Source organism: Delphinapterus leucas, chromosome 7 (genome assembly GCF_059928025.1).
Source record: "Delphinapterus leucas isolate spDelLeu-1000000601 "Yukka" chromosome 7, BTC_Dleu_Yukka2, whole genome shotgun sequence".
NCBI classification, from domain to species: Eukaryota; Metazoa; Chordata; class Mammalia; order Artiodactyla; family Monodontidae; genus Delphinapterus; species Delphinapterus leucas.
Window position 1 is genome coordinate 45,400,184 of NC_143135.1, and position 26,957 is coordinate 45,427,140.

At 35.4% G+C, this 26,957-nt stretch overlaps 1 protein-coding gene across 5 annotated transcripts in view; it reads left to right on the forward strand.

The window, feature by feature from the left end:
• Positions 1 to 26,957, forward strand: part of SBF2 (SET binding factor 2) — a 454,162-nt gene that overhangs the window by 255,152 nt on the left and 172,053 nt on the right. For all 5 annotated transcript variants that reach the window (XM_089915171.1, XM_022555691.3, XM_089915172.1 and 2 more), the window contains 7 exons: positions 2,098 to 2,175; positions 3,304 to 3,417; positions 3,951 to 4,079; positions 7,173 to 7,271; positions 17,607 to 17,811; positions 23,239 to 23,348; positions 24,712 to 24,861. In XM_089915171.1, the coding sequence (XP_089771297.1) occupies positions 2,098 to 2,175; positions 3,304 to 3,417; positions 3,951 to 4,079; positions 7,173 to 7,271; positions 17,607 to 17,811; positions 23,239 to 23,348; positions 24,712 to 24,861 (885 nt within the window). The remainder of the gene's footprint in view (positions 1 to 2,097; positions 2,176 to 3,303; positions 3,418 to 3,950; positions 4,080 to 7,172; positions 7,272 to 17,606; positions 17,812 to 23,238; positions 23,349 to 24,711; positions 24,862 to 26,957) is intronic.

The window sequence follows — 26,957 nt, forward strand, 5'->3', positions numbered from 1 at the left end:
GAGAACTAAATTCCAGTCTACATCCTGCCACTTGATATTTTGAGCAAATCACATTACATCTCTAGGCCTCTGTTTCCTAGTCTTTATCAATAGGATGAATGTTTTATACAAAGGATGACAAATGACTGTTTCCCAGAGTGAAGTATCGAGATGATTTGGGGTGGTATGTGGCAACTTTTTTTATTTTAATAATTATGTATTATAATGTTTATCAAAAATAGCATACAAAACCTGTGACTTCACAGATGGTATCATCTAAGAAAATACTAGATTTAAAGAGATAAGATAATTTAAAGATATTTTAAAGAAAAATATTAGCTAAATAATTGCATCAGTCGTATATGGATATAGCAAAAGCTGAGAAGGTAGTATTTGAGTGATTGAAAAAAGTTTTATGTTTCTAGAAAATTAAATAAGTTTTAAAATCTTATGTATGATTACTTAATGATATTTTTAATTATGCAGGAATTAGGTACCAAAATTAACAGAGACTAAGATTTTAGTTCTTAAATCAGTGGCTCTTGGTAGAGGTTCTGCTGCACACTGGTAAACCTTAACCTACAACACCTGTGCCACCAAGTTTAATCAATGAGTAAAATTCATTTCTGATAAAACTGAGTATGCCTACTTATGTAGTTTTCAAGCACTGTGGTGGATTATGTACTACAGTGTACATGAGAGCATAGTATACTGGCAAAATAGGACCAAAAAGAAATCACATTTGATGGACTGTGTGGGAGATTTGACACACAAGTATATGAGCTTCATTTGGTCAGTAAATAATTGTAATCAAATGGTTACACAGTACTCCAACTGTATAATAATCATGGATAATTTTATAGACATGAAGATGTTATTATACTGTAGTAATGATTTGGTGATTGGATTGTAAATATTATCGATATTTTGGTGTCGTGTATAAGTGTTATTTTGAGTCTTTTGGTCTATTGTAAGTATGTTACGAAACGCTGAGTATTTGAAAATGATTCTGCAAAGACAAAAATTTGCTACATAATGATACAAAGTTATTTTTTTCTTTTAAGTCCTGCATGGACCTTTCTTTCCCACCTGCTCCCCAACCTGCTTTCCTTCAAAGCCTAACACAAATGTTAGTTACCTTCTTTTTTAACTTTCCCTAGGTTGAATTAATTATACTTTATATTCATATATTACTATTTTATATATTTGTAATACTTGTCACATTGTGTTATACTGTTACCCCTCTGGACTTTGAGGTTCATAAATTTATTTCCTTTCTCCTCAGTATTTTAATTAATTAACTAATTAATTTTTAATTACACTAAGAAACATAAAAACAAATGCTTAAGATTTTCAACTGTATAGACAAATAAGTCTGCCCTAGACCATTCTGTTTCCAGAAGTGACTACTGTTTTACAGTTTAGTGTGTATTTCAGAACTTTACATTTATATATATATATATATATATATATATATCAGTGCATGTACATATATAGATTTAGGATTTGTTTTGTTTTATATTCAAATAAATGAAATCACACTATGTGTGTTTTTCTAGAACGTGGGTTTTAAAAAATTATTTATTTATTTTTGGCTGCGTTGGGTCTTCGTTGCTGCCTGCTTGGTTTCTCTAGTTGCAGCAAGCGGGGGTACTCTTTGTTGCGGTGCGCGGGCTTCTCATTGCAGTGGCTTCTCTTGTTGTGGAGCGCAGGCTCTAGGCGCGCAGCCTTCAGTAGTTGTGGCGCGCAGGCTCAGTAGTTGTGGCTCACAGGCTCTAGAGTACAGGCTCAGTAGTTGTGGCACATGGGCTTAGTTGCTCCGCAGCATGTGGGATCTTCCCAGACCAGGGCTCAAACCTGTGTCCCCTGCATTTACATGCGGATTCTTAACCACTGGACCACCAGGGAAGTCCCTAGAACATGTTTTTTAATTAAATATTTTTTCTTGCTTTTCACATAGTACATACAGAGCTGCCTCAGCTAACTCATTGTATTTCATGGAGGGAATATATTGTAATTCATGTACTGACACTTTTTCATCTTAATGCCCCAGGTAGATCAAATAATAGATTTTATTGATATTACAATCTTTTATGTAACAAAGCTTCTTTGCTTTAGATTCTACACCCAGATTTGGAAGTAGCAGATCATGCTTTTCCCCCTCCACGAACAGCTTTATCCCACTCAAAAATGCTGGTAAGAAGTTTAATATTTAAATTTGATGTTTTTAAAAAGAGTTGCTTTTCTTTGTGTGTTTTTCAAAGAAGCTGAGTATAGTGAGAGTTAGATGGACAGCCTAGTAAAGGTGTGCCAAATTAGAAATTAGGAGAATTGTCACTGACTGACCTTGTGACCTGCTCAAGGAGAAGCCTCAGGCAGTACACTGACTGGGAGGGGGAGTAAGCTAAGACTGTTGCTCTGAGGAGGCATGAGTAAGTATGGGACAAAAAATCAGAACATAGATTAGAGCCTGAAAAACTGTGTCAAGCATCAAATCAAAAGGGTCAGGCAAGGATAAAAAAGGGAAGCTTACGAAAAATGGAAACAGAGATTGTTGGTTACAGGAGAGAATTAAGTTTAAGGAGTGAGTGGATGAATGTAGCTCCAAATGGAAGCCATAAAAGAGTGAATATATAACAGAGACCCTTTTTTAACTTTGATCATTGCATTTCTTAGAGATGAGCTTTGTGGTCAGTAAGGAACATTATAGAGCTGCACACCTTTGACAAATTATGAAGCATTTTTAACTGTTTCTTCGTCAATTAAATAAGAGGTTGACTAAATAAATCTGTAAGTTTCCTTAGAGTTCTAAAACTATGATTTTTAAAAAATCTGAATTATCAAAACAGATTTTTGTCATACCTTATTAATATAAGAATAGATTTTTATAAGTTGGATAAACTTTGGAACAGTTTCATAAGCCTTTAAGATACAGTCTTGAGTGTTTTCTTTTGTATTTGTGACTGTAATTCATTTGATGGATATAAAAATCAAATGACTTGGGAAATATGCCCTTCTCTAACATGGTGAAAGGGGAGACCCTGTGCTTTATGTTTTTTTCTGAGAGGAAAATTGGATGTACTAGAGGCAAGTTTTGTTTGGTTCAGCTTTTAAAAGAACTATTTAATGGCCTCTACTCTCCAACAGTGGGACAGACTAGATGTCCATCACTTAATGCTGCCACAAATGAGACTTCTGTGTAGGAAACACAGACAGATTTATTAAATAATCTCTCAGGTTCTTTCCAACTTTTTGACTTTGTGATTTTTCGTTTGTTTTTTTAAGCAATTTAATTATCTAACATATTTCTTCTTATATTTTCAGGATAAAGAAGTGCGTGCAGTTTTTCTTAGATTATTTGCACAGCTTTTCCAAGGATATAGATCTTGCTTACAACTCATAAGAATTCATGCAGAACCAGTAATACATTTTCACAAGGTAAGATATAATACCATATTGTATGTATCCAAAATGTAGACTCTAATTTAGTAAAACAACTTGGTTGTCTTTTTCTAGCCATGTATTTTGACCTTAATTTATCAAATGTGATTATTTAAAATCTCTACTTTTTGTGGTTAGGTGATAATATTTTTCTTCTTTTCTATATTTTTATTGGAACGTAGTTGATTTACAGTGTTGTGTTAGTGTCAGGTGTACGATAATCTTTAATAGTACTGTGGAGCTGACATATTTTCCTTTATAGTATGGTAACTGTAAGTTGATTTTTCTTTTAAAATTGAGGTTATTTCTGATTTCCCCTCATGCTTTACAGACAGATTCATTTTTATTCTTTTCAATACATGTAGTATTTCAGGTATCAAAACCCTTTTAGAGAGGAATGTATTTTTTAACAACACATTTATGCATGAAGACATTTATTCTGGCTTTGATCTTTCTATTATATTTATGTTTTGATCATTCATCCATTACTAAGTGATAACTTATTCATTTCACATTTTCTTTCTTTACAGACAGCTTTCTTGGGACAGCGTGGTTTAATTGAGAATGATTTCCTCACAAAAGTTCTCAATGGAATGGCATTTGCAGGTTTTGTTTCAGAAAGAGGTCCTCCCTATAGATCCTGTGATCTTTTTGATGAGGTATAGTTCTTATCAAATGAATGCATTATTTACACACAAAATTAGACTAGTAGATAAAAGTAGAGAAGTAGTGTTTTAAACATTTAATCAAGATCAAAAATATTTATTATTATGCATATCAGATCTTGATGTTTATAATGTGGATTAGAAAAATTAGAAAAAAATATAATTATTGGATGTCTCAGAAATACATAAAAATCTTGAACAACTGAATTTTTTTTTTTTTTTTTTTGGCCCCGCTGTGCAGCTTGCGGGATCTTAATTCTCTGACCAGGGATGGAACCTGTATCCCCGGCAGTGGAAGCGTGGAGTCCTAACCACTGGACCACAAGGGAATTCCCTTGAACAACTGAATTTTAAATATTTGATTAAAATCTTTTTGAAAAATTGACAGTGATTGTATAGATAGAACTTACCTGTTTTATAGAGAGAAAGATCTAAGTTCAATGTATAAATAGTTTATTTCAGACTGCAGTTACATTTAATCTATCAGTGTCTTAGAGCCATAGTTTAGCTAAGCCATTTTTTTTTTTAACTGTTATCTTTATTTTAATCAAAGCTTGGAAAATAAAGTAGGGAAGACACAATTTCAGTTCCTCGGTAAAAGATAGAACCACAAATAAGGGTATTTTCTTAAGTACTAATCCTTGGAAAATATAGCAGATTTCAAGTAAGAATTAGCACCTTCTTTGCATTTAGCTAAGCCATTCTTACTAATCAATAATCAGCACTTGTCTAGCTCCCTTAGGAGATACTAAGTATATTTAAGACAGATTTAGTCTCTATCTTCAAGGAATTGGCCATATAAAGGAAAAGTTAGGGCAGATGCAACTCAAAATAAGGATCCTATTTTTTGCTAGTTGTGATTTTTCTTATTGTAATGCCTCTTTCCATTTATCATTTAACTATGTTCATAGCAGCCCATTCTGGTGGATAGAACAATGACTCTTACTCCCATTTCAATTTCTGGAAGAACATTATATTGGAACCAATAAATGTAAAAGTTCTTAGAAGTCTATAAAAGAAAAACACTCCTGGCACCCAAGGTAGTGAAGAATAGTAATAGTGATCATATTATGCTTCTGGTGGTCTTATTTTATATAGAGAAGTTAGGAATCAAGGTTTTAAAGATGCTTGGTTCAGAGAAGGGTCTTTTATTCTCTGTAAAGATAGTTAAGTAAGGTAAGAATGAAAGAAAAGGCATATGTTTTAGTTCTGAGTATGGAGATCTGCACCAAATGCTTTACTTAATAATAACACAAAGCATGTGAAGATCTAGGAGAGATTGCCCTGAGGTGGACAATTTTTTCTGATCACTGTTGATCTCTGATTCTCTAATATGATTGATCATTGATTATCTAATACTAACATATACCAGCCTTTAGATCTTGAACTAAGTAATTGATACATAATGTTTTATGTGGATGAATTAGGTGCTCCCCAGGGTCCTTTCTAGCGCCTATGCTTTATTAGTCTCTGAAGCATTCTAAATAGTAACATTGGTTTATGTACCCTTTGCTTTCTATCCAAATTCCTTTAGTAGCTCTCTCTAGCATCTTCATCACAACTAATAACCCAGATCGATTACTTCCAGAAAACTTGCTTGCCGGCTTGCCACAGCCTCTGACTGTATTTGTAACTGCTTCCCTTGTCTGAAGTGCTCTATTTCTCCTTTTCAGTCCATTTTCGATACTCTGCTCATATCTCACCACCTCCCCCAGACTTTCCCAGAGTAGAGGACTCTGAGAGCCACTAGTCTGCATTAGCCTTTATTTTATGTCTCTAACTTTATATGGCAACTTGTCTTTTATCATGTTCATTTATATACTTAAGGGATAGACAGACAGATAGGTAGGTAGGTAGGTAGATAGATAGATAGATAGATAGATGGATGGATGGATAGATTGATTCTTCAGTTTGGAAACAATGATAAGGCAAGGACTCTGTGTGAGATTCCTATTGGGTCTCCCCTTAGTGTTCATCCAGTTCTGTGTTCTGTCTACAGTGATGATTTTTGATGTCTTATTGATGATGTTACTTGAAAACCAGTTATTTGTATGTTTACTTCAGTCAAGGGCTTAAAAAAAAATGGGACACCAGACCTAAGTAATTTCTTCTTCTACCCTCTTTGGCCATTTAACTGGTTTGCAGGGGAATGTGCTTTTAGGAAAATTGCACTTGCTCTTGGGAAAGGGATCCTTGTTTTCATTTAGCCAAGGGCAGCCTACCACACACAAGGCTTATGGAGCTTGGAGTGACAGATTGCACTGTGTGTTGTCTTGTCCCCACACTCCCATCAAATAGACCTGCTAGAAGGAAAGAAACGTTTGACTTTCTTTGGCAATCCTTCTGAATCCTGGCCTAGAAGAGGTGGAGTCATAGTTTTATACGTCTGCGCCAGTGAATCTATTAGTTCCTTGCATGAGAATTCCTACATTATACCCTCAAAAAAAATCCATCTGTTTACCTCCTCCCTATACCTCATTTTTTCCTGTCAGTACTCTTTGCTCTACTTCAAGTGTACACACTAGCACAGTTCTCCCAGTAAGTTAGTTGGTTAGGAAATGGATCAGAGTTTATATAATTTGAGAAACAGAAGGAACCTAAAGGTCATCTTGTTCTTCCATCTTATTTTAGAGATGAAGAAACTGAAGCTCAGGAGTTTTAGTGACTTGTTTCAAATCATGCTGTTAGCATGCTAGGACTAGAGTGACCCAACTTGAACATTTGGTTCATATTTTGTGAGTTAGGGAAATGTTTGAAGACTTTCTGACCATCTGAAATTCTCTGAGAGAATTCTCTGAGTGAGGCCTGGAGAATGAGAGAAGAATCTGAGTTCCAGAAATGACTTTTTCCAGGAAGAAACAGGACCCTAAATCAGCAGAGAGAGACCACCAGAACATGCAAGGGCTTGACTGACTCTGTAACTGTAGAATAGAGGCAAAACACAGTAAAAATCTAAAATAATTTGTTTTAATAATAGTATACATTTTGGATGCTTTTTGGTTTGGAAATTGTGTGAAATTTTCACATGGTTTTCTATATTCAGCATATTTGGGAGTTGATGTTTTACCATTTGATTCTTTTTCCAAGTTGGTAGCTTTTGAAGTAGAGCGAATTAAAGTTGAAGAAAATAACCCAGTGAAGATGATAAAGCATGTCAGAGAACTTGCTGAGCAACTATTCAAAAATGTAAGTAAGTGTATTTATTTAGACAGCCATTAATTTTAAAAGTATTAATAAAGTATTTTGTTTGAAAAATTAAAAAGCTTTGTATTCCTAGTGATTATCTCTTTTGTTCTGATTTAAAACCTTTGGGACTATGAGTTACAAGATATTACAGTTGGTACTGGGCATCAGAATAGACCTCACTTTTCAAAGTGATTTTCCTGTCAATTGCTCTATTACAAAAGCATATTAGTCACAATTTTCCAGTTTGTCATTTGCCTTCATTGTGATTTTCATTTAGGTCTCTGTCTTCTTAAGAGCATATTGAACATTTTTGAGATGTAAAGATTAGACTCATTGGAAACCAGAACTGCGTCAGACAGAATTGACCAATTTACTCTGCTCTAGCTTTGTACAGTGATTGTCCACTGTATCAGGAAAAACTTTGAGTTGTATTGTTTTGAACATATAGGGAGTGAAAAGTGAAAGAAAGAAAGAAAGAAAACTGTCAGGTGACTACAGAAACTCAAGGGTGAGAATATTCCCTGAGAGAAGAAATACAATAAGTTAAAAAGACTGGAATGTGGTAAAATGTGCATTTGGATACCAGGAAAGAAGAAAACCTAAGATGCACGCAGAAAAGTGGATTGTGGCTAATGATTTCTCCTGCGTGTGAAGCTTTTCAGAGTTGAATCTTTTTACTAAGTAAAGGGAAGTAAGTGGGAAGTATGGTTTTCCAGGGGAAAGTTGAGGGAAGATGCATTTTAAAGGAAATACAGTTAAGAAAGATTTGGGGTCAGTATCCTGGTATTGTATAACTTCATTATTTGAATAGGTGGACCTTTTTGGATGTTGGATCATTAGTCAGTGCTTTGTCACATCCATTCGAAATCTGAGAACCAATTGGATAAAAGCATGAATACTAAACTGTGTTTCTTTGTTTCATATTATTCAGTTATTTATGAATTTTATTCCTGAAGTTATTTTAAAATTTATCCCTTGGACTGATATCCTAAATTCCACATTTATAACTGTGTCCAATATAATAAATCTGTTTCTTGATTAGTATGCTGAAACTTAAAAAGAATTCTGTCAGAAGGAAAGCTTGTGTTCTGTGCTGGCCTTTGCCATTTATTGTCAGTATGATGGCTGTATAGAACTGATGTGTAGCGCGATCACAGGAGAAAATTCTGCTGAAGTATTGTAATCATAATAAATATTGAGTGTTTAGCACAACGTGCCAGGCATGGAATTAAGCACTTTACATAAATCATCTCTAATCCTTATAACGATGTAAAATAGGTGTCATTATCCCCATTTTACTGGGAATAATTGGCTCAGGATCATATGGTTATTAAGTGATTGAATCCAGATTTTAAATTCAGGAATTTTCCTCTATCCAGTTCCTAAGACTATCTTCTTTCACTCCATTAGGCTGGCTCATCTCCAATTGGAAAAATAGTGGTACTTCCAAAGGCTGACTTTATACTTTTTTCTTTATAAAGCTCTTTAATGTATTTTCTCATTTGACTTGAAAATGGCCCTGTGAGGTAGATAGGGCAGGTGTTGATATGTGAGGAAATTGAAGATTAGAAAGGTTTTTTCCTGGCCTACTAGGAGTGATTTATTTATGGATTTCAAAGAATAGCAAAACATCAAATGGGAATCAGTGTTTGAGACTCTGGGACTGATCCCTTTAATAACTGAATATCTAGTTCTTGCGTTTTTACAAGACTATTCCAGAACTGCAAAATTGTATTGCCAGTAAGTGACCAGAGCTGGGGTTGTGACCCAGGTTTGTCTCTATCACAGGACAGAATATGCAGTGTATGTAAGGGAGTGTGCCAAGCCATTGTGATGCAAAAACAAAGTAACTGAAATATAATGATAGCTTAAATGTAATCTGTAACTTAAATTTAATGATACGTAGCTTACACTAGGCCAAAACAAAACTGAAAACTGCAATAAAATAAATATCTAGTAATTATACGTTCTTAAGGGTGATTGTAAAACACAAACAGCCCCCATCCTATAGAATAGCACTTTTAAAGTGATCATCGTGAGGGATGTATTACTAGGTAAGATATGGAAATCGCCCTTCAAATGTACTCTGCATTTCTTGAGCCCTTGCTGGGCTTTTTCCCTTCCACAGTCTAATTCTGTTCCATTTAATTTAATCAAATTTGTTCATTCAGTATGTATATTAGGTACCTACTAGTTCCAGGCATTTTCTAGGTACATGATTCCACTAATATCCTTGAGAAGGGGATACGCATACATGATGAATGAGTATTTGAGAATATTCCAATGGATTATCATCAGACTTTATGAGATTCCTTCCAGTTCTGTGATTCTAAATCCATGATGGTCCTAAAGTAAATACAAAGTTTTTTCTGAAGTAAATACAAAGTTTTATCTGAAGTAGATACAAAGTTAAAAACAGACATGATGGTAAAGTTACTTTCTTGGGTTGTGCAGGAAGTTGAGGGGAGGGAGGAAGGATGGTCTCAATGCAAGGAAAATAATCCAGATGGTTCTATTTTTAACTAGTCTTTTTTTTTTTTATCACATTTCTAAAATTCCCTTTTGGTAAGCAAAAGCCAACCATATAATTTGACTGTTTCCTTATTATTGGGTTAGAATTGAGACCTGGTGATTCCATTCAGATGTTTGTAAATACTTTATTGCACTGAAGTCTGGTATGTGTATCTAGCCTCTCTCTTTGACTTCCCTTTGAAGTACCTCAAAAACAAACGTTAACTGTCCGGTTTCTTATCATTATTCCCTTATAGTGCTTTTCAGTGAGTAGGGATGAATTGTAGGAATGTGAGTAGACATGAGTAGGATGAATTGCAACGGGGTTTAGCTGCTCTTTTAACTTTCTGAAGCTTCCTAAATAATTAAGAAAAGTGTTTGGTGAGTTTGGTGGAGAAGGGAAAGGGAAGGTGGAATGAAGACGAAGGAAAGGAATAAATCCATTAGAGACAAATGTGTATGTGTTGGCAAAGTTATACCATGAAGATTTTTATTGGCCATACATTGGTACAGCTTTTCTTTCCATGCCGGGTTGATAATACTGTGTCTGCCTACTTTGGCTATCAGAATTCTTGATGTCTACATGACAGCACATGTAGCTACTCACCTGCTCTTTCTCTGTGATTCTTGGTATACACTTATAAAAGACAACTAGCTGAATGCAAAATGAGAATATTAAGATAGGTCAGATCAAGAGCTTTATAAACATCTGTTCCAAGGCAGCAAGAAATCAATTGGACATGTGTTTTACTGTTTTACATAGTGCAGTTTTTCTAATTTGTTTTTCATCTGCGGTAGTACATAAACATTTGCTAGACTGTGTAATTTGTTTTCTTAAAAATTAAAGGAAAAATGAGAGGATTTGGACTTTCTTATAAAATAATATGAGATTTCTATTTGTGCCTAATAAGTATTTCATTGCCCAGTGTTGAAACAAATAAGTCTGAAAACTAATGAGAACAAAGCCCAAATGCAGGAGTAGCCATTCTAAATCACATAAGATCTGTTCCCTTTACATTTCTGCAGAAAGTTAATTTCACTCCCAGGCACATTCAGTCTACACTGATGATATTTGTACTCTTTGCCAACTGTGAATAAAGGGGTTTATTGTTGTTGTTATAGGAAGGAAGTAAAATATTACAGTCATCTTTCATCTTAAAAAGTCAAAACATAAACAACTTACTTAGATTGTTAGGATGAAATGAGGCCCCCACCCCAAAGCGTAAAAATCAGATTCCTTCCTCCACCCTGTCTGGTTTGCTTGTCTATTTTCAGTCGGGTTTACCATGGTGTAATCTACAGGTAGTAAGATTTACCCTTCTTAACGTGAGGTTTGATGGGTTTTGGCAAATGAATGAGTTTTGCGGCCACCGCCACCACACTAAGGGCGTAGAGCATTTCTGTCGCCCCAAATTTCTTCTTAATGCTCCCTTAGAGTCACATCGCCCTGCCACTTCAGACTCTTGGCAACTGATCTGTTTTCTGTCTCTGTAGTTTTTGCTTTTTCCATAATGTCATGACATAGTTTTTTGAGTCTGGTTTCTTTCTCTTAGAATAATGCATTTCAGACTCATCCATGCCACTGCGTGTATGTCATTCCTGTTTATTGTTGAGCAGTACTCCATTGTATGGTTATACCAGAGTTTTATTTATCTGTTGAGCAAATGAAGGACAGTATTGGCAATTATGAGTAAAACCACCCTAAACATTTGCACAGGTTTTTGTGTGAACTTGAATATTTATTTCTCCTGAGTTAATATTTAGGAGTAGGATGCTGGAAAAATGGTAACAAAATGTTATCTCTGTAAGAAACTGCCAGACTGTTTTCTTAAGTCTATACCATTTTTGCATTCCCGCCAGCAATATTTGAGTGTTCTGTTTGCTTTGTGTCTTCACCAACACTTGGTATCCTCAGTTGTTTTTTTGTTTTGCTTTGTTTTTAGCCATTTTAATAGGTGTGTGGTTTTATCCTTTTATGGCTTTAATTTGCATGCCAGCGGGTGAGTGAGAGTATTAGGTCTCCTAGCTAGTCACTTTGTGCTTTCTTGGTACTTGTAAAAAGACTTATCTTAGACCATGAAGCCTCCGTCTAGAGTCATGAATTAGAGCAGTTGTTCTAACAGGGGCAAACTCTGTACCCTCAGAAATTTGTCAGCGTCTGGAGACATTTTTTGGCTGTCTCAACTAGAAAGGGTATACTAGTAACATCTAGTAAGTAGAGGCCAGGGATGCTTCTAAACATCTTACAGTATACAAGACACCCACTTTTCCCTGCCCCCCACCACCAAACAAAGAATTATCTAGCCCAAAATGTCAATAGTGTCAAGGTTAAGAAACCCTGAATTAGGGCAACCAGCACATTACATATTGAAGTCATACACCAAATTTATTTGTATTAAGGATGAGACATTAATTCTATTAGGTGATCATTGAAAGGCCTGTGAGGATGGAAAATTGAGAGTGTTTCATTCCATCACATGTGTTCACAGCCAGGCAACTCTAAAAAGTCCAGTTACATTTTTTCAGTGTTTAACGATTTAGTCCAATTGATAGTATTGGTTTCGGCTGTATTTAAAAGGATTTTTAAGAATTTGTGTAACACAGGTCTAGGTATGATTGGTGCACATTAAATAATTATTAAATACCTAAATTAATATGGGAAACTTGGTAAACCCTGACAAGGTCACATTGATTTGTCATTCATTGCTGAGACCAATGTGTTGGAAGAAATTTTTTTTCCCAGTGTGCCTACTTTGAATTTCCAGTAGGGTTTGGGGCTTTTTGTTTTGTTTTGTCTTGCTTTGCTTTGCTTTTATTTGAAGTGCTTTCTCAGCCTTGTTTTTTGTAAGCCCTAAGCATATTCTCATTTAGCTTGCCAAAAAAAAAGAGAGAGAGAGAGAAAAGAAAAATCCATGTTTCCAGACCAGATGGTGTGTGTGTCATTTTTTCAAGTCTGAGAAAATCATTATACCTCCCATTGCTATAGTATACTCTAAAAGCAGGATTACAGAGCCCACTTCTTGAAAATCATTATCCAACTTTAAAATTCCCTCTAAATGATAGTGCATTTTGCCAGCTTTCTTGTTGCTTTGGACAGAATTATGTTCACCATAAGTATATAGTTGTCTAAATCCTTGGTTATTACTTTATATTTGCACTTCTCTAAAATCAAAGATGAATATTTGGCTGCTTTTTTGTTCTGTTGGAAAATAACGCATTTCCTTATTTCAACACGGAGATTCAACAATGAAATTGGGCTGCGGTTTTTAATGAGCTCAGTAATCTTCAAGGGACTGATCTAAACGCATTTGGAGTTACAAATTATAGCATGTTTCCAAGAACATGCAGAGTTCAACGAGCCTTAAAATGTCTCTCATTTCTGCTATCTTCTCAGAAGTCATTGTGTGACTAAGGTGGGAGTGTGAGGTGGTGAGTGTGGTCCTTTATATTTACCATACTGTCCGCTAGAGGGCAGCAGCGTACAAATACGGCCGCCAGAAAACCAAATAGTACTATATCTTGGAGCATGAGCCTTTTTTGAATTTTCTAAACACAGCTGAATATATTATCATTTAGTAACTTTAGCCCATAATCTGAATTTTTATGAAGACTATCTGTACAGCTAAAGGATAGCCTCAGCTTTGAACTTTGTTTTAAAATCATTTTTTAGAATGCTTATTATTCTGAATTGTATATGGATTTGGTTCACAATATTTCAAATTGCTTATGAGAAAAAAAATACTGTTAGTGACAAATAGCTATATCTTTTCTTTAATAAGTGATTTTTATTTAAACCCTCATTGAGTACTATTATTGTTGTCGTTGTTGTTAAAATATAAGTAGCTGGTGATGTGATGGGAACCCTGGGAGAAAGAGGTGGTTTTAGTTTCAGAGGCATGGTGTCATGCCATAGAATATGCAGTGACTAAACATTTTTCAAATGAATGTACTCTAAACTTTTGGAAAAGAGCTTTCAGATTTATTCTGGGGAAGTGTGTGTGTGTGTGTGTGTGTGTGTGTGTGTGTGTGTGTGTGTGTTGTAAAGCTTTCCTATAACAACTTGTTCCACCCTCACAAGAACCTTGTGAAGTAGGTACTATATTATTATCTTCCTTACAGATGAGGAAACTAAAACCCAAGTGGTAAGAGAATTGATACTGCACCGGGTCACGCTACTAGTGAGTGGCTAAGGTAGGATTTGACCCAGGCAGTCTGATATCAGAGACCATGAGCTAAAAATACTTTGTTGTATTACATTCTCTCATTGAATTGTCTGACTTTTCCTTCTGAATTATAGTGCTTCCTGTCTCTATCACATTTTCACATATAGTCCTGCTTCTGGGCTTCTCTATTCCATTAGCCCTTTAACCCTTCAGTGATACCAGTTACTATACTGTATTAATTATTAAAGGTTTGCATAAATTTTGATATCTGGAAAGTTTGACTTCTCTATTTACTCTTCTTCAGAATTGCCTTGACTATTTTTGAATCTTTGATCTTCCTTATAAAGTTTAGGATGAATCCATAACATTACAGAATTTTGATTAGAAGCAATCAATATGTGTATATTTATTTTTCTAAACCACCTTAAGTCATTTTTGGAGCAAGAGAGAAGAATACATAGTAAGAGAGAAAATATACTAGAAAAGATACTGGCATCACTAAGAAGATTTCTACTTTTATTTTTCCATTTTTTAAAATTTGTTTTAATGAATATTATTTATATCATAGGAAGTATATTTAAAGTTTTTATTTTATTATAAAGAAAATAAGTATAGATAGAAATGGAAGTAGTGAAGAATGTACTTTAAATGATTCAAACTCAAAATCCACATGAATTACCTCCCCCTCCTGAAAGAAATATCTGCCCAATGGGTATTAGAAAGTTGATATTTATAACTTTTGAGAAGACGAGGTATCTTAGATATTGTGCCTAAAGAACAGAGAAAAAACATGCTGCTTTTGGAAAAGGGCAGTTTCAGAAACTCTGGACTAGTGATATTGGTGTTAATCCAGGGGTAATTTTAGAACAGTTTTTTCAACATATAGTTTAGAAAGTGGTGATTGTGAAGACTTGGCATAGGAATTTACTTATTTTTTCCTGTCTTTGCTGACGATATAAGGGGAAAATACAAAGTGTGTATGAGGGCTACTTTGGCAAGAACAAGTTTTCAATCTGATTTCACCTTCTCAGGAACCTTTTAAGAAAAGCGTAAGTACAGACATACCTCAGAGACATTGTGGGTTCAGTTCCAGACCACTGCAGTAAAGCAAATATCACAATAAAGTGACTCACACGAATTTTTTGGTTTCTCAGTGCATATAAAAGTTGTGTTTACACTGTACTGTAGTCTGTTAATTGTGTAATAATAGTATTTGTGTCTAAATAAACAATGTACATGCCTTAATTTAAAAATACTTTTTTGCTAAAAAATGCTAACCATCATCTGAGCCTTCAGCAAGTCATAATCTTTTTGTAATAATAACATCAAAGATCCCTGACCACATATCACCATAACAAATATAGTAATGATGAAAAAGTTTGAAATATTGTTAGAATTACCAAAACATGACATAGAGACACAAAGTTAGCAAATACTGTTGGAAAAAATGGTGCCAGTACTCTTGTTCGACACAGGACTGCCACAGACCAATTTGTAAAAAACCTAGTATCTACGAAGCACAGTAAAGTGAAGTGCAATAAAACAAGGTATGCCTGTATATACTTAGGCAAAGTTATTTATCCAGCATCACATAATGAGCAGAGCAAAAACTAGAACCCAGGCTTTTGACACTTAAAGGAGTATTATTTCCACTGTATTGCTGAGATATGCTCCCCATATCGTCTGCTGTGGTCCAGCCTTTCCTTTTCTGGGTCTGGGTCAAATAACCAGAAAGAATTGTGGGGAGCAGCTCTGGTAGATGATGAGAGTTGGCCATTTTAACTGTCCAGACAACGTATAGGGCAGTATTGAGCCTAATGTACAACGTGAACAACACAGGTTCAGGAGGAAAAAGAAATTTTCTGGTTGCAAAGAATAATAAATGCAAGAATTGGTCTAAGAATGATTGTATAGCAGCCTTCTTTTTTTTTTTTTTTTTATGGTATGCGGGCTTCTCACTGTTGTGGCCTCTCCCATTACGGAGCACAGGCTCCGCGGCTCAGCAGCATGTGGGATCCTCCCGGACCGGGGCACGAACCCGTGTCCCCTGCATCAGCAGGCAGACCCTCAACCACTGCGCCACCACGGAAGCCCCTATAGCAGCATTCTTTAGAGAACTTTGTAAAAAGGATGGATTCCACTCTGCCCGTAGTATTTGAAATATAATTCTACTTAAGTAGTAGCTGGATAAAAGTCCATGCCAGCCCTAAGGGTCTATGAAAATATTAGCTGACACAATTAATTTAATTACTGCAATTCTAATATGTGTTCAACATTGTGTCCCACTCATTAGCATACAGTAGGAAGTAGTTTAGGGTGCCTGCTATGTGCCAGGCAGTTTCTAGATGCAATATGTGTACAGCAGAGGATAAAAAAATAGTTTATAATTGATCAAAATGTCTGTCCTCTTGAGTTTCATTTTAATGAGAAAAGGACAGACAATAAACAAGTTAAATAGAATTTGTAGTATGTGAGAAGGTGACAAGGAAAATATAGTAAGGGGGATAGGGACTGTGTTGGGGGGTGTCATTTTAGATAGGGTGGCCACGAAAGGTGGCATTTGAGCAAAGACATGCAGGAAAAGAGAGAGGGTGCTGTACAAATTGGTGGGAGACAGGCATTCCAGGCAGAGGGAACAGTTAAGTGTAAAGACTTTGAGGCAGGAATTAGAAGCCCTGTGTAGCAGGAGCAGAATGAATGAAGGAAACAGTAGTAGGGCACAGTCATAGAGAGAAGCCAGATCTTGTAAATTATTGTAAGAACTTTTGGTTTTACTCTGAATGAGATGAAGAGCTATTTGAATGAACAGAGTAGTTAGGTGATGATTTGACATTTTAACTAGATCACTCTGTCTGCGGTGTTAAAAATAGAGTGAGGGTAGGAGCAAAGGGTGGAGCAAGGAGACTGGTTAAGAGAATGTTCTGTAGCAACATGAGAGATACTGGCTTGAACCAAGGTGTACTGAAAAGTGGTCAGGTTATAAACGTATTTTAAAGGCAAAGTGTAAAAGGTTTGCAGAGGAATGGATAATTCGGTATTAGAGAAAGGCATTAATGATTAAGCTTTTCACCGGAGTGATTGGAAAAAATAAATGTGCCATTTACTGAAGTGGGGAAGACTGTAGAAAGCAGATTTGGAGGAGGTTAATATTGAGTGCTCCATTTTGGACATATATTTACAATGTTATTTTAAATCCAAATGGAAACACTATGTGCAGGTGGTTGAATATACAAGTATGGAGTTCAGGAGGAAGCTCATTTGGAGATAAAAATTTGTGAATCATTGGTGATTTATGGTTTAAAGATAAGAGACTGGAAGTTATCACCAAGAAAGTAAGTGTAAATAGAAAAGTGGCCCATGATCTGAGCCCTGGGGTATTCACATAGTTAAGAGATTAGGGAGATGAAAAATAAACAAAGATGTAACAAGAAGACCTAGAAACCAAGTGAAGAAAGTGTTCCTTGAAGAGGAAAAAGAGTGATCAGCTGTATCAGATGCTGCTGGTAAATTATGTAAGAAGTAAGATTGCAGTACTCTATATTTTATGGCATATATTTGAATGTATGTACAGTGTCTCATCTCTCTGATTTCAGTTTCTGGCTGACAATCTGCCATTGTTCTTTTAACTTTGGAATCATTTTACGTATGTTTCATATCGCAGGAAAATCCAAACCCTCATATGGCGTTTCAGAAAGTTCCACGTCCAACAGAAGGATCCCACTTGCGAGTTCATATTCTTCCTTTCCCAAAGATTAATGAAACTCGGGTACAGGAATTAATACAGGAAAATCTTGCCAAGAACCAGAATGCACCTCCTGCTTCAAGAGTGGAAAAGAAATGTGTTGTGCCCGCAGGTCCACCTGTTGGTATGTATTTGTCCATTTATTTGTTTTAAAACTAAACCTTTTGAGGACTTCCCTGGTGGTCCAGTGGTAAAGAATCCACCTTCCAATGCAGAGGACGTGGGTTCGATCCCTGGTCGCAGAACTGGGATCCCACATGTCACGGGGCAGCTAAGCCCGTGCGCCACAACTACTGAGCTCACGTGCCTCAGTGAGAGAGCCCAAGTGCCGCAAACTACAGAGCCCACGCGCTCTGGAACCCCTGTGCCACAACTACAGAGCCCACGCACCCTGGAGCCTGTGTGCCACAACTAGAGAGAGAAAACCTGAATGCCACAAGTAGAGAGAAGCCCGTGCACTGCAACGAAGAGCCTGCGCGCCGCATTGAAAGATCCCGCGTGCCTCAACGAAGATCCCATGTGCTGCCACTAAGACCCAACGCAACCAAAAATAAATAAAAATAAACAATAAATAAATCTTAAAAGGAAAAAAGTAAACCTTTTATCAAGATATAAGACACAAAAACAGAAGTGCACGGCTTGATGAGTTTTCACAAAGTGAACAAATTCGTGCAACCAGAATCAGCACTATCAATACCTAGAAACACTTTTCCATTCAGTACCCCTCACAGGGTAACGATTAGCCTAATGGCTCCCACTGTGGAATCTTCTCTTTTTAAAAAATAGCTATATTGAGATGTAATTCATATACCATAAAATTCACCCATTTAAAGTGTGCAATTCAGGATTTCCCTGGTGGAGCAGTGGTTAAGAATCCGCCTGCCAGTGCAGGGGACATGGGTTTGAGCCCTGGTCCGGGAAGATCCCACATGCCGTGGAGCAGCTAAGCCTGTGCGCCACAGCTACTGAGCCTGCGCTCTAGAGCCCGTGAGCCACAACTACTGAAGCCCACGTGCCTAGAGCCTGTGCTCAGCAACAAGAGAAGCCACCGCAATGAGAAGCCTGCACACCACAACTAGAGAAAGCACGTGCGCAGCAGCAAAGACCCAACGCAGCCAAGAAAAAAAAAGTGTGCAATTCAGTGGTTTTTAGTATCTTCACAGAGTGCACTTTCACTGTCTAATTTCAAACATTTTCATTCCTCCAAATAGAAACGCCCATACCCATTAGCAGTTACTCCCCACCCCACCCCCAAAACTACTCCTTCCCCAGCTTTAGGTGGTAATCTACTTCCTGTCTTTATAGATTTGCCTATTTTGGATATTTTATATAAATGGAATTGTACAATATGTGATCTTTTGTGATTGGCTTCTTTCATGTAGCATAATATTTTCAAGGTTCATCCATGTAGCATATATAGTACTTCATTGCTTTTTGTGGCTGAATAATATTCCATTGTATGGGTGTGTATCACATTTTGTTATCCATATATCAGTTGATGGACATTTGGGTTGTTTCTACTTTTTGGCTACTAATAATAGTGCTGCTGTGAGCGTTCATGTGTAAGTTTTTGTGTGGATATATGTTTTCAGTTCTCTCAGGTATATATCTAGGAGTGGAATTGTCAGGTTATATGATAAGCCTGTGTTTAATGTTTTGAGGAGCTGCCAGGCTATCTTCCAAAACAACCACACTATTTTACATTCCTACCAGCAATGTATGGCATTCTGGTTTCTCCACATCTACTAATGTAGAGTATCTTCTCATGTGCTTATTGGCCATTTTTATATCTTTTCTGGAAAAGAAGTGTCTCTGTTCAGATCCTTTGCCCATTTTTTTTTTTTTTTTGTGGTACGCGGGCCTCTCACTGTTGTGGCCTCTCCCGTTGCGGAGCACAGGCTCCAGACGCGCAGGCTCAGCGGCCATGGCTCACGGGCCCAGACACTCCGCGGCATGTGGGATCTTCCCGGACAGGGGCACAAACCCGTGTCCCCTGCATCGGCAGGTGGACTCTCAACCACTGCGCCACCAGGGAAGCCCCCCTTTGCCCATTTTTAAATTGAGCTATTTGTCTTTTTGTTTAAGAAGTCTCTGTATGTTCTGTATACAAGTCCCTTATGAAACATGTTAATTTGCAAATATTTTTTCCCATTCTGTGCATTGTCTTTTTTTTTTACTGATTTTTATCTCTTCTTTTTCTTCAGAGATGTGTTAAAGTCTCCCATGATAAGTAATAGAATTGCCTAGTTCTCATTTTAGTTCTGTCCATTTTTTCTTTATGTATTTTGAAATTGATTTATTATATGCAAATATATTTACAAATATTATAGCATCCTGGTGATTGACCCCTTTATCATTATGGGATGTCCTTCTTTGTCTCTAGTAACACTTCTTGGCATAAAGTGTACTTTGAGTTTTATACGGCTAGACCAGCCTTCCTTTGGTTAGTGTTTGTATGGTTTATCGTTTTTTATTTTTTTATTTTCAAATTCTGGGTCCTTATAATTAAGATATGCCTCTTTTAAGCAGCATGTGGGGTTTTTTTTTTCACCAGTTTGACTATTGTAGTATATTACTTGTATTTAGCTCATTTATATAAATATAATTACTCATACAGTAATGGCTTTAATATAATTTACTGGGTTGTTTTTTCTATTTGATCCTCGTTTTACATTTTCCCCTGCTTTCTTTCATTCTTTTCGATTAATAAATTATTTTTTATTCCATAATTCATATCTGTTAACTTGTTATTTATATACGTTTACTGTTCTTTTAGAGGTTTACGTCAGTACTATAGCATACATCCACTTTTGTCTGTTCAGCTCTCACCAGAAACTTTGCTGGTCAACCTGGCCATCTGCCAGAATCAAGCCCAGATTCTCAGCTTCCTGTCTGTACTCAATATTGGCAAATTTCTTAGGGAAAAAGTGGATGTACTTGTTAACTTACCTCTTTGGTCTTTTCCTTTCTCTGGAATTTTAGGTCCTCTAATCCATGTGTTTCTGTAGCACTCTGATATATTTAAATAGATGGCTTTTGCATTTTATCTTACTTTTATAATTGTTCCTGGTGGGAGTTTTAGTTTGTTACAAACTGTTCCATCATACTTGGAAGTGAGTGTAATTTTATTATTAAAATTCCGGGATAATTATTAATTATGTTGTTTAATTATTTATGTTGTTTATGTTGTAATGTTAATAATGTATGTATCTTAACATTTATGTTATATAGTAATGTTAATATTACTTATTATTTATTATTTACTTAATAATGTTAATTTGTTATTATTTCCCTAAGTAGTAACAGCTTTTACTTAAGTGTTGATTGTACTTTCACATAGAGAAGAGAATGGATGAGAAGTAGACATGTTAGTGTAGTTATTTTTTGAAGGGTTTGGTCATTTAACTTTAATATCCATGAGCTAGTTGAATGCTTTCTTTAAATACCCACATGAACAGATTAGAAGTTGGTTTAAATTTTAATTTGCTTGAATTGTAGCCTTGTCTCAATATTGTTTTTGTATAATCTCTTTACTTTCATTTTCAATCAGCATCAAATTCTTTTTTTAGATGCATATGGAATGTCTCATTGTAGTCAGTGAGAGAGTTACACATGACTCAGTATTTGTCCATGCATGCACTTCCTGTAAAACCAGAATGAATGAGTGAATGAACAAATGAACAAATGATGAATGAATGAGTGAAAGACAAATACAGGGACCTCTCTCCAAGTTTCTGGTTCATTTGAGTTGATCAGAATTAGGATTTCCCTTGTATTAAAATTAAAAGGTATGAATGTTTCATTTTACATGATACCCATTTAATCTGAATGTAGAATTGCTCTGTCACTTTAAGAGCCATTCACATTTTGAGAGGTTAATTAGTTTCCAGCTATTCCTCAGAGGGACCAGAGTGTTGATGAATACTATTCAAATGCTATTTCAAATGCTAGAAATAGCATTTGAAAGCCAAAGCCTTGGGAAGGAAGCCCTGGGGAGGTCAAATACCCATAAACCAGAGTTGTTATCAAATGTTAGAAAGCTAGTATTAGAATGCCACAACTGGGGATTTGGCCAATGCCTGATACATCAGTAACTCTAAGTGAAGAACTTTCTTCTGGGAATGAACTAAGTCATAGTCTCCAAAGGAAAATAATAATTCCCAGATGGTAAACAGATTCATTATAAGAAAATGTGGGGTTTTTAATGGTTCATCCTAAAGAAAATTTAAAATGCTGCTAAAAAGATTTTAGAATTAAAATTTTATAAACATAGGTTAAAGATGTTACTCTCTCAATAAAGCATGTGGTCTTATTTGGAGACTAAGAAGTTTTCTACTCTAAATATAGATCAATTTCAATTTCAGTCTATGCCACTGACCTACACATGTGGGAAGCACCAGAGTGCAAAATTAAGAATGCACATTTCAGACAGAAAAGTCATATGAAATGATCTATTTTACAGTCATGGTCATTAATGTTAATCTTACATGATTTTAAGTGATTTCAAGAAAACTACAGTAAAAACCAAGTAAGATTGATTTCCTGATTCTGATAAAGCACTATAGTTATGTAAGATATCACCATGGGGGAAGGTGATTAAGTGCATGGATCGTCTCTGTACTAATTTGCAACTTTTTGTAAGCTTATAATTATTTCAAGATTTTTAAAAGTTTAAAAAATTATTTGAAGGATATAAAATTTCGTATTGATGAAATGAAAGGAATGCTAAGAGTAAGATATGGTGGTCTTTCTTGTTAGGTAAGAGCAGCCATAAAATATAAGGCTTAAGAATTATTGATACTGCCTCATTTGTACAAATTATATAGTGTAGTTCTTTGTGAAATTATGCTTTTTATTTGACAAATACTGCTTTAATTTATATCTTTCTAATATTCTTTTAATAAGTTAAATTTATTTTAAGTAATTTAAGGCTATGTAGTGCACTAGAATTATCCAACCTTGTAAAGTTGACAGGTACTAAGTTCACAGAACTGAGAAGTGACTCTCCCAAATTTTTATAGTGATTCTTTGGCCATGATCATTTCTCTTTGTGTGCAGTGCTTCTTCAGGTCACCTGTACTCAGATTTGTAGAACCTAATTTTTTGTGGTATGTGGTTTTTCTTTGGTAATATGTTAGAACTATCAACTTCTTTGTCTGTTAGTAGTCAGTCCTCTTACATATGAGTGTTTGCTATTTTTGTCATGATCTTGTACCCAAAATATTTTTTATCTGTTTGTTTACAATTAAAGGAAAAATTATTACCTTTGCTTAAAAAAAATTTACTGAGCAATGTAAATATGAATTAATTTGCCTAAGAGTTAAGTACAGTGTGAAATTATCCTAAATAACCCATTGACTAGCCTGCCACTTCACAACCTAAAAATGTAATCAAAGTGAGGAAATGAAATACTTTCAGTGTCATGTAACAAGGGAAAAAAACGCTTAAGTGTTGGTCATGTAAACAGAGTCATAAACTGTAAACAGTAATATTCCCCTTTTGTAATTGCTGAAGGAGTTTAATTTGTGTTTTCCTTATACTCCTTTACTAGTTTCAATAATGGATAAGGTGACAACAGTTTTCAACAGTGCACAGAGATTGGAAGTTGTTAGAAACTGCATCTCATTCATATTTGAAAATAAAACATTGGAGACTGAAAAGGTAATAAAATGCCATCTTTCCCAAGTAAGCATTCATCACATCCCTTTCAGATTTCTATGTTTAGCTTGCCTACTGACCGCTTCTCTGATTCAATCCCTTTTCCTTATAAAGTATCCTTTCATTGTTTTGATCATGAACAGTGTCTAAGATTTAAATTCTTAGCCAAGCCTAATTATATGGCAACCAGAGAAGTATTGATAGTCATTTTCCCCCCCTGGAACTTTTAAACATTGTTCATTAATTCTATTTTGGCATATTACTTAGAAACTTAACATCTAAAATATAATTTTATTTATTACAAAGAATCTAGTTAGAACAAGTAATGAATTATAAAAATTGTGGTATTCATTTAAATATGCCTTGTTAAAGCACATTTTCTTGCCTTCTTTAATGAAACATACTAAACATATGTAACCTTTCCTTACTGACTCGTCATAATTCTGAATATTTATTACAAGGGGCTAGTAAAACATGTAAAATGAAGTTTTTACCCTTGCACTAAATGACCTCAAGCCTCTTTATATTTTGAGTTTTTCTGGTATCCATTTTTTTCTTATGGTTGAAGTGTTACAGACTTTCTTTTGCTTCTCTTGCTTTCAGCTTTCACAGCCTGTTTCCTGTACCCGTTGTAACAATATTAGGTCCCCCTGCTCTCAGTCTTCTTCCCTTCCTTCTTATTTGCCCCTTTGTTCTCATTTTAGGTTTTCAAAGTTAAATTATTACTTTATGTAAAGTAAATTAATTCAGCTCTAAAGGTGAAACGGAAGAGGCGTTCTTGTGGGTGATGAAGTGAAAGAATTTTAGTACATACACCTAGAGATTTCTGTTCGTTGCTCTGAGTTTTTTTCCTTCTTAATTATGCTTTTGAAATAAGAAGAGATTGCAGAATTTTCCAGTCATAAATTAAAACTGAGTAGTGATTAAGTTGCTAATCACTTGAAAAGTATAAAATCACCCATGATTCTTGTCATTTTAATTTTTTCTTCTGTTCTTGCCATGGAGATGTGACCAGTTATTGCAAGAACGTGTCTAAGTGTCTGTGGTTTTGACTCATAATCTGAAGCAACAGTTATTTTGGTGACCACAATTTTGATGAGTTTTTTTAAATGAAGTTTAATGTTTTTTAAATGTATCACATAAACTAGTCCTACTTATTTTCATGCTGCCTTACAAATTAAAAAATCACTATAAATCCATCTGTTTACAGTTGTCCTTAACAGTACATCAACTCTTTTCTAGCAGTTTAATTCTACTAATAACTCTGTTAAATGGTTTATAGGATACACGTGAGTTTTCAGCATGATTGAAAGTTACTTTTTTTCCAGTGGTACCTTTTGTTCATGTCTTCCTCTCTTGTCCTCAGACCCTTCCTGCTGCACTGAGAGCCCTTAAAGGAAAGGCAGCAAGACAGTGTCTCACTGATGAGCTGGGTTTACATGTTCAGCAAAACCGGGCAATATTAGACCATCAGCAGTTCGACTACATAATAAGGATGATGAACTGTACTCTACAGGTAACTTTTAGTTCTTTCAGATTATCCTTCTTATTTGAGAATACTTTTTATTTTTCCAGGTGATTCAGTAATTACCAATATATCAGGTTCTTGAGCCTTCTGCACCTAATAGGATGAAAAGCCAATATCCATACCATTTCTGTCAGAAACACGTATTACTTGGCATAAATATTAAGAGTTTTTTATTCTTTCTTTGTTTTTTCTTGAAAAATATTAGGTTATTTTACTAGTTCTATAAGCAAGCTTTCTGAAAATGAAAAGTCATCTTTAAAACATTCAGTTATATATTACTTAATGTCTGTATTCATGTCAGCCCTTTTCAGTCAGTTTTCAGTTGTACTATTAAAGCAGAGGGCAATGAATGATGGGTAATCCAAATGATAAATGAATTACTCAGTTAAGTGTTTACTAAGTACTTTGTGTGGGTAAAGCACAAAAAAAAATATTTCCAGTTGGCTTCAACATACATGTATTATCTTACAGAGATAAACTTCCCACACAATAATGAGGACACAGTTTAGGAGAAGCAAATAATCTGATTTCCCTATCCTGTCCCTGTGACATTGGCATTGTATTCTTTGTAGGTGATGCAAAAATTCTTTCTTAAACTTTTTGCACAAAGAGAAAAATGTGATTAAATATTAAGATTTCAAAGACTATCTGTGGGACTCCAGAGAGATTGAGTAAAATGCATGTTAAATTCTGGTAGATTGGAAAGTGAGATTTACAGGGTATAATTAATAATAACATTTGTGGATGAAAGAAGGCCTAAAGAAGTGGAAAGATATACCATGTTCATGGATTGGAAGACTCAGTATTATAAAGATATCAATTCTCCCCAAAATAATCTATAGAGTTACGCAATTCCCATCAGAATCCCAACAGAAAGAGCAAAAGTCTGAGAATTACCAACATGCTCCTAAAACAAACGGCAAAGCCTGGGAATTGGCCTTGTCACATATCAAAAATTAGTTTAAAAGAAGACACACAAATGGCCAAAAGGTAAGTGAAAATGTGCTCCGTGTCACTAATCATCGGGAAAATGCAAATCAAAATCACAACGAGATACCACCTCACATCTGTTAGAAAGGCTATTATCAAAGACACAGGGGATAATAAGTATTGGCAAGGATATGGAGAAAAAGGAACCCTTGTGCACTGTCAGTAGGACTGTAAATTGGTGTAACCACTATAAAAAATAGTATGGAGATTCCTCAAAAAATTAAAAATAGAACCATACCATATGATCCAGCAGTTCCACTCTGGGTATATCCAAAGGAAATGAAAACAGGCTATTGAAGAAGTATCTGCACTCCCATGTTCACTGTAGCATTAGTCACAATAGCCAAGATGTGGAAATAACCTAAATGTCCATCAGTGGATACATGGATACATGGATAAAGAAGATGTGGTATATATACACAGTACAGTGGAATATTATTCAGCCATGAGAAAGAAGGAAATTCTACCAGTTGCAATAACGTGGATGAACCCTGAAGGCATTCTGCCAAGTGAAATAAGCCAGACAGAGAAAGACAAATGCTGCATGGTATTATATGTGGAACCTTAAAAAACAAAAAAAGGTCAGACTCTTAGAAACAGAGTAGAAAATGGTTACCAGGGGCTGAGAGGTGGAAGAAATAGAAAGAGGTCGATAAGTGGTACAAACTTTTAGCTATAAGATGAATAAGGCCTGAGGATCCAAGGTACAACATGGGGACTACAATTGGTAACACTTTATTATATAACTGAAATTGCTAAAAGAGTTGAACTTAAATGTTTTCACCAAAAAAAAAGACAGATAAATGTGTAAGGAGAGGTGTTATTTAACTGAGTTGTGGGAATCCTTTCACGATGTATACATATATCAAATCACCTCAGTGCACACTTTAAATATCTTACCATTTTATTTGTCAGTTATACCTCAATAACACTTAAGAAATTTTTTAATTAGTTTAAGATTGTAGTAATTAAGACAGTGTGTGGCACAATCATAAACAAATTGGCCAGTAGAGCAGAATTTAGAGTTTATAAACAGATGTACACATGTTCGGAAATGTGATTTATGACAGAGTTGGTGTTTCAGATTAGTGACA